The 8,149-nt window shown below is 57.6% G+C and overlaps 1 protein-coding gene across 5 annotated transcripts in view; it reads right to left on the bottom strand.

Moving 5' to 3' along the window:
• Nucleotides 1–1,349: 1,349 nt before the first annotated feature.
• The window catches only part of VAC14 (Vac14, PIKFYVE complex component), an 89,629-nt gene continuing 82,829 nt past the window's right edge, over nt 1,350–8,149 (bottom strand). For all 5 annotated transcript variants that reach the window (XM_017740904.1, XM_017740908.1, XM_017740907.1 and 2 more), the window contains 5 exons: nt 7,428–7,602; nt 6,571–6,689; nt 5,683–5,762; nt 3,946–4,096; nt 1,350–2,232 (listed from right to left, as the gene is read on the bottom strand). In XM_017740904.1, the coding sequence (XP_017596393.1) occupies nt 2,070–2,232; nt 3,946–4,096; nt 5,683–5,762; nt 6,571–6,689; nt 7,428–7,602 (688 nt within the window). In that variant the 3' untranslated portion in view covers nt 1,350–2,069. The remainder of the gene's footprint in view (nt 2,233–3,945; nt 4,097–5,682; nt 5,763–6,570; nt 6,690–7,427; nt 7,603–8,149) is intronic.

The following is an 8,149-nucleotide window of genomic DNA, read 5'->3' as shown; positions in this document are numbered from 1 at the left end:
AGCACAGGGATTTGCTCCGGAGGCGGCGGAGAAACCCCCAGGGATTATCTCGGGGTGCTGGGTGAGGAGCAGGAGAGCCCCAGGGAGTATGTGAGGACACTGCACTTGGAGATGCCATGGGATGGCCGAGGGCAGTCCCAGAGCTCTGGAGGTGCCGGCGGTGGATGCTGCGTCTCCCCAAAGGGTGTTTGACCCCCACTGCCTTCCTGACCCTCCAAGATGTGCTGGAGGCTGAAGTCCCTCCGCAGTACTTACACGACAGCTCTGAAATGTCTCAGTGCACTCGATTATCACGCAGCCATGGGAAAGGCATGGCCGGCCAGCAGACAAACCCTTCCCACAGCCATCCCGAGGCCCCATCCCCAGCCTCCCGGGATCTGGGGGTGCCAGGCTGAGCCCCAACAGACCTCCCTACCCCTCGCAGAGCAATGACACTCAGTTGGGGCAAGGGTTTCAGTGCGAGCCACCTATTCCCCCTCCTGCCAGAAAAGTAGTCCTGATCCCATGCTGATGATGCCCACACTGCTCTGGACGGCGTTGGTCAAGAGCCACCCATAAGGAAACAATTATGGCTCAGCACTCCGGCAGCCGGCTGGAATTTCTCTCCATAAACTCAGTCCCTCAGTGTGGAAACAGGCTGCTCAGCAGCAACGAGCTCAGCAGGAGTGAGGCAGAGCCTGCCCTGGCCCACACTGGCAATGACCCGGGGGTTCAGCAACAGGTACCCCCCAGCACTCTGAGAAACTGGCGGGCTTGAGAAGCCACTGCTCGCCTATCCTGGAGGGCTGGCTGTTAAAATTAACCCGCCGTGACTGGGTCTGGAAAGCCCGTTCCCGGGAATGACAGGAATGTCTTTATCCTGGCCAAAGCAGCGCCGGTATGGGGCTGTTTGGGGAACCCACTGCCAGAGACAGTCTTTGTTGTAAACAGGCCAGAAGCCATAAAAACTCCACGAATTCCTCCAATCCCCCTTTTCCTGGGATCAAGTGAGGGCCTGAAACATGCAGGGGATGCACTGGTGTTCCCCCAAACCACAGCAGCCTGGCACGTGTTGGGGTCCCTCCGTGCTACAGGACGGGATGAAGGCAGCACCAGGGGCTGCTCAGGGCCAGGAAAATGCCTGTCACTGTGCTGCGGTTTCGTGACTGTGGCCTGGAAGAATTTCAGTGGTGTTTTTTTTCCTGCTGGGAAGAAGAGCAGGCGGAGAAGCCCTGGCGAGCCAACGTGGCAGGGCTGGGCCAGCCTGGGGCACAGGGTCAAGCAAGATGCTCCATGCCATTCCCTGCCCTTGCTGGGTTTTTGGCTCCACTTGGGAACAAAACTATGATGGCAAGCCCAGCAACAAGGAATGGGCTGTTCTGCATTGCCTGTTTATTTTATCAGGGGGAGCTTAATGCAGGAACATGGAATGGAGTCTGGGGTTAGGTCCACTGCCCCCCGTGTCCCCCGGTGCCAGCTGGGAGTTGAAGCTGTGCCGTTGTCCCTGCCAAGAGCTGGGGACTCAGAGAGGATGTGTGAATGCAGGGAGGGGGCCGAGTGTCAGGCACAGGAGTGTCTCCCCGAGTGAGATGCCACTGGCCACCTCCAGCAGGGCCTCGGAACCAGAGGGTGGAAGTCAGGGTGGTGAGAGGTGGCTGGCAGCCCCGCGTGCTTGTTTTCCAGGGCAGAAGGCCAGGGGTTGCTCCCGTCTTCCCTTCCCCTCCTCCGGTGCTGCTGGCAGCAGGCTGGGTGCTCAGCTGACAGTCACGGGGAAGGCATTAGCAAAGCAAAGGGGAGTTTCCTCGCCCCACTGCAAGAGAAGATGAGGTGCTTTACCCTGGCCCTCTCCTCCTGCAACCCTTCCCCATGTCCCCACAACACCCACAGGAGAAGCTGGGCACAGCCTGAAGGTCTCCCGTCATCCATACGCACAGTGGGGGGCAAAACCAGCCCCGTGTTGAGCGCTTGATCATCTCCATTAAACCCACCAGATCCTCTGGTGGCCAGCAACCGGTGTGCCTGTTCCCTGGTCCGTGTCCCCTGGTCCCTGCCCCAGCAACTGTGCACACCCGCGGCGGCCACAGGGATGCTCAGAGGACCACCCGCCGGTCCAGCTGCTCTGCCTGCCCAGCTCGCTGGTGTCTTGCTTCCAGGTGCTTGTTTTGGACCTTCTCAAAGTGCTGCAGCAGCTCCGTGTAGTCGATGTTGGAGGCTGCTGTTCTCTTGAAGCTGGTGCTGGGCTTGGTGTTGTCCCTGCAGGGTGGGAAGAGAGAATGAGGGTGGGAAATGGATGTGGATGTTTGGTACTGTGAGCATCCAGCACTGGCAGCACCAAAAGCTTGTCCCGAAGAAGCTGAGCTCAGCAAATCCTAGTCATGCAAATCCTGGTGCCTCATAAAACACCCCTAAAGACATATTTTCTTCCTCCAAACATGTGAGATAGAGCCCAAGAAGTCCTGGGACAAGCAGGGGACAAGGGACATCTGCATCGTGGCTCCACATGAGAGGTTTAATCCCTGTGCCACATGCTCCCATCTATCCCAACCCATTCCAGTCAAAAGCAGTGACGAAAGGATGCCAGGGCCATGTGCCTCAGTTTCCACGTCCGTTTTTTTGAGCAAGCAAAAAACATCCAGTGGCAGCAGGAACAGTCCCCAGGGATGAGCACCCATGGCAGGAGCCTCCAAATGTGGGCTCCCTCAGGTTCCAGCCATGGATACTCATCCCTGTGCTGTGCCCATGCAAAGAAGGGGGAGACACCAGCCATAAGATGCCCATGGGAAGATGGCAGGCAGCTCTGGTGGCCCTGGTATGTCCCTGGGGAGGGGGCAGCTGTGGCTGGCCGGTTATGAAAGCCGGCTTCCGTGTTTGAAGGAATGTAGGTCAGAGTTAATCAGATGCTCAGGCCGTCTGACAGCTCGAAAAACCCCCACTGCCAGGGTTAGTGGGGAGAAAAAAGGAGGGGGAAGCACATGCAGCCCCCTCTCCGCCCCCCCAATTAAATATCAGCGCTGGGTTGTGGGTAGGAGCTCAGCGCCAGAGGCCATGAGGGATAAAAGCCATCCCAGGGAAGCAGTTAAAAGCCAAGGAGCGACAACAGCAGCGGGGGGTTAATTCAGAAACCTGCCCATCTTGGGAGCTCTTTTTTGTTCCCAGGGCTGCGCCAAGGCACAGCCAGCTTTATCATCAAACCCCCCCACTACTCATTAGCCAAGGGTTGGAAAGCAAATCCCACTGGCAGCACCCCTGGGCAGGGAGCACGAGGATCTCAGCTGGTCCCCAGGGAGATGCCGCCCTTGCACATCTCACAGATCCCCAAAGGCCAGCAGTGGAAATGGAGCAGCCATCCAGAGGCATTAGCAGGGTGCCAGGCTCCTTTTGGGTGCCATGAAGACTGTCCAGGCTGCAGGGGGGATGCTTTGGGAGCACCCCCCAGCTGCTGGAGTCTTTCTCCATAAACCTCCTTCCCAGCTCTGCTCGTTTCCATAGCGACCCCACAAGTGAAATTTTCCATCCCGGATGCCAAATGCCTGTGGATGAGGCACAGCCCTCCCAGGGTTACCAAATATAGACACAAAAAACCCCCCGAGAAGACTGTCCAGGCTGCAGGGGGGATGCTTTGGGAGCACCCCCCAGCTGCTGGAGTCTTTCTCCATAAACCTCCTTCCCAGCTCTGCTCGTTTCCATAGCGACCCCACAAGTGAAATTTTCCATCCCGGATGCCAAATGCCTGTGGATGAGGCACAGCCCTCCCAGGGTTACCAAATATAGACACAAAAAACCCCCCGAGCCAACACTCCCAGCCATGGGGACAAGGAGCAGCCACGGCCGCAACGGAGCTGGGGGGTGAGAGCCAGAGCATGGGGCTGAGCCTGGGATTGGGGCTGAGCCTGGAATGGCAGGGATGCTCAGCTGTGGGGGAACAGCTGATCCAGCCCGATGCCGGTCCGTCCCCACAGCACTTACGCGGTCTGCATGAGCTCTGGGTTGGGCACGCACTGGAGGCGGTGGGAGAGGAGCTGGAAGGCGCTGCTCTGGGGCAGCAGCATCAGCAGGCCATAGAGAGCCTTGATCAGGTAGGGGTTGTTCTTCACATCCAGCAGCTGCAGGCGGAGATCTGGAAGCGGACAGAAGAGGATGGGAAGGCAGGGAAAATGCATTTCAACTCCAACTGCAGTAGCAGGTTCCTCCCACCCACTCTGATAGCCCTGGAGAGGCTCTAAGCCTCTGCCAGCCGACCCATGGGGCACTTGATGGCACCCTTCTCCCCTTTCATTAACCCATCCATCTTGGTGTCCCACACTGTCCAGAAGTCCCTCTCCTTGACACAGCCCCCTGGGGGGCAACCGGCTTCCCAGTCTGCTACTTCTGATACCACTCACCCCTGATACTGTCTGCCTGAGAACACACATGCAACATGGGATTGCTCCTCAGCTTCTGCAGATTCAGCAGTAATACCCACCCCGGAGCATCACATCCAGAGGGCTGGGTGACACCCTCCTGGGGACTCTCTGGAGCAGAAGGGATCCCCTCCGCTTGGTTCTGAGGATTACATGTGCTGGGCCTCAGTTCTGCTCAGTAGAGGCAAAACCACCTTCTGGCCCCATCCCTTGCTGTGCTCATGGTGGAAGAGTCTTCTGGAGCCCTAAATACAACTGAAGGAGTAGCCCAGGCGATGGGGCAAGGCCTGGGTCCCATCATCTCACCTCCTGGTTGTCACTTGCACCTCTGGTGTCTCCCAGTGAAGGGAGCCATCCCTAGGGATGCCACTTTGTGGGGGACACGTCTGTCCCCTACCCCGAGATGTGCAAACTAAGGTGAGTGTGGTGGGGAACTCTCGATGAATAATTTTGGGGCATGCAAAACCACCACAGACACGTGGCTGCCTCACACATTGGGACAGTCATCCTGGGGATAAGGGACAGGGTCTACTGGAGGGAGCATGACTGGGGGTCTCTACTGCCCAGCTGCTCTAACCCTCTTCCCTTAAATATTTCCCAATACTACCCTGGACCTATATAGGTGTCCCATAAAGTCCTTTCCAGGACATTTCCCAACAACCTCAGTGCACTGCTACACCTTCAATGGGAAGCCCAGGGGCAGCAAACTGACATAATGAGAAATCCCCCCACAGCCCCAGGTCACCCTGCCATGTCCCCTGCCACCATCCTGGCTCCCACTGTCACACCCCCTGAGACCCTGGTCAGGCACTGCAATATTACCCAGTGGGGGACCCACACTGCTGCATGCTGGAGAAAACATAAGCTGTTTTTTTAGGGCTTAATTCTTCATTCCTAGAAAAATCCACTTTTTTCTTGCTAAGATCCCCAGTAGCACCCACGCTGCCACCCCGTGCATCCGAGGGTAGCACAGAGGGTTCCCCCCCATCTGACGCCCTCCTCGTGCGACCCTGGAGATGCTCAGTGTGATCCAGGCCCTCCCCCATCCCTTCCCCCATCCCTTTTGTTGGATGCCAGTGCTGCTCGCTCCCTTAACCTATATCTGGGGGGCAATGCTGCCCCCCACCGTGCTGCCAGTGTGCCCTTTTCCCGGCGGGCAGCTCCAGCACCGGGCAAACCTCCCGGCAAGAAGTCTCATAACTTCTGCTCTATTTATTTGTGCGGCGGCTGCCGCCTGCGATGGAGGCGCGGGGAGGGGGAGCACCGCCCGCCGCCCCTTCCCCACCCGGGGTTTCCTCCTTACACGTGAATATGGGGCACTCGATGAGCTGCACCAGCTTGTCCACCTCGGTGAGGAAATCCACGGTGACCTCCAGATCCCCGCTGGATGTGGCTGTTAAGGATGTTACCTTGGAAAAATGTGGCTGGGTAGCAGCAGATGGCTCACGCGGGTGATGCCAGCGTGGACCGTGGCTTTGCCAAAGCCTCCCTGTATCCACAGGTCCTGTGGGATGCGAGCGGGCAGGGAAGAGGCAGGGCTTGCATACAGGCAGGGGGGAAAGGTCTGTAGGGTGGCCAAGGGATGATGGAGGGAGACAGGATGAGCAGGTAGGTACAGGGGAAGAGGCAGGCTGCCCAAAAAGCTGAGAGCAGGCAGCAGGAGTGTTCAAGGGAGGACACTTGCTTTTACCCTCCTGGCCCATGGGGACAGTGTGTCTCCCAGAAGTTTGTGTGCACTGGGAAGGGAACTTGAGCGTGTTACTGTGCTTCTTCGTTTGGAAAACTACTCAGGGAACCTTGGGGTTTGCTGGCACATGAAAATAATCACTCTGCTGAAGGCAGATGGTGAGCTCACCGGGGACTGTGCTGTGCTGGGCACCGCCTGCTCCTCACCAGGCTAGGAGGCCAAAGCCATCATCTTCCTGGGAGGAAGAGGATGTTGAGGAGCCTCCCCTCCTGGGCAGGGGAAGGTCAAGGCTCAGTCAGTGCATGCCTTCCTCTCTTCTCACCACAAAAAAAGGGATGACACCAGGGGAAGGGAGCTGGCACATGCCCAGCACAGGCTGCCCTGCCCCAGTAATGATGGGCTGCAGGCAGGAGGCTGGGCTGGCCTGCAGGATGACCTTGGTTGCCACAGAGGGACCAAGGGCCAGTTCAGTCCCCACCCTGACAGAAAATCCCCAAAGGATACAATTTCTGGATGAGGTCGTAGGCATGCTTGTAGTTCTGGGTAAGGAAGCAGAGGGACACGGTTGTCACAGGGTTGTGACACCAGGACCGGTAGAGGCAGCAGAAGAGGTTACGGCTTTCCTGGGGAAAGAGGGAACCATTGGGGTTTGGTCACCACTGGGAGCACAGACATGGCATGGAGAGCCCCAGGTACCCAGCATCAACCTGCCAGGCTGGCAAGTGCCACCGAGACACAAAGGGATGTTTCTGGACCCACCAAGTCCATCTGGCACTGCCACGAGCCTCAGCCTCAGGAGATGGGAGACCAGGTGGGCTTTGGGGTGACAGCATGACAAGGTGGCCTTCAGGGCTGCTGTGTCCACCACAGGATGAGGGGCTGGAGGATGACCACCCAAAGGGATACCCCTGCATCACTGGTTTTCAGCAGAAGGAGGAGGAGGAGAAATCCTCCTCCTTCTCTCCCTCCTTGGATGTCACTGGTGCTGGTGGCAGCTGCTCAGCAAATCCTGTGGGCATGTTCCTGGGAGGGACATTTGAGGGACTGCAGGACTCTCCTCCTGCTGTCACCTGTCCCATGGCCCATGTGGGGACAGAGGGAGGAAGGAAGCAGCTGTTTGGGGGCTCAGTAAGCCCATTCCCATTCCAGGGAGAAAAGCAAGAGTTGGGCAGAGCTGGGCACATCCTCCAAGTCCATCCTCAGCTCCTGAAGAGTGGAAGAATAAAGAGGCTGCCCGAGCTCCAACCCTGGGACCTACCAGGCAGGGACTGAGCAGCAAGACACACTCCAGGTGGCTGCCAGGTCCCCACCACCCCCACTATGTCCCCTCCAGCTGCTAAGCCTGCTCCTGCTGCTCGTACCGGGGTCTTCAGGTCCTTCAGTTGGTTTCTCAGCTGGAAGAGCTCAGAGGACGTCAGCAGGATGGTATTGAGGGTGTGGACCATGGTAGAGGCGAACTTGAGGTCCTCCTCCCTAAGCAGTATGTCTGCCATGGAGTGAAAGATGTTCTCTGCATTCAGAAGTAGACAAAGCTGCCTGTGTATCAGAGAGGAGAGAAACCAGGGGGGAAGGATGGTTAATGAGAACAACCAAAACTCTGATGTGAGCCCACTCCTCCAGAGAGGACCAGGGCGGAGATCTGGGTGCATTAGAAGTTGGGTGAGTGTGATGGTGCCAGAAGGGAGATGCTGCGGGGCAATACCAGGCTCTGCATTTGGAGCATGCAGCTATTCACACCAGGACAAGAACAAAAAACCATAGCTAGGCTGAGACATGTCCCTGGTCATGTTGCTTTGGGGCCTTGCTGACACCCACCACTATGGCTCGTGCCACCTCAAACCTTCCTGTGACCTCTCTCACAAAGTTTCAGTGTCACTTTCCACCCCGACCAGTGTAGGGAGCATGCAGTAGCACCATTGCAGATGGCATGTGATGGCCCAGTCAGACCAATATCCCACTGAGACCGGGGAACATCCCAGTGAGCATGGCCAGTGGCGCAAAACAATTCCTCCTGGCATTCAGCAAAGCTCTGGAGCCAGAGGCTGCTCTTTGAATTCCTCCAGGCTCCAGCTGCCAGGAGATC

This window comes from Corvus brachyrhynchos, unplaced genomic scaffold (assembly GCF_000691975.1).
Source record: "Corvus brachyrhynchos isolate BGI_N302 unplaced genomic scaffold, ASM69197v1 scaffold26, whole genome shotgun sequence".
Classification (NCBI taxonomy): Eukaryota; Metazoa; Chordata; class Aves; order Passeriformes; family Corvidae; genus Corvus; species Corvus brachyrhynchos.
Note: the sequence above shows the minus strand (reverse complement) of the source record. Positions and strands in the feature narration are given on the sequence as shown.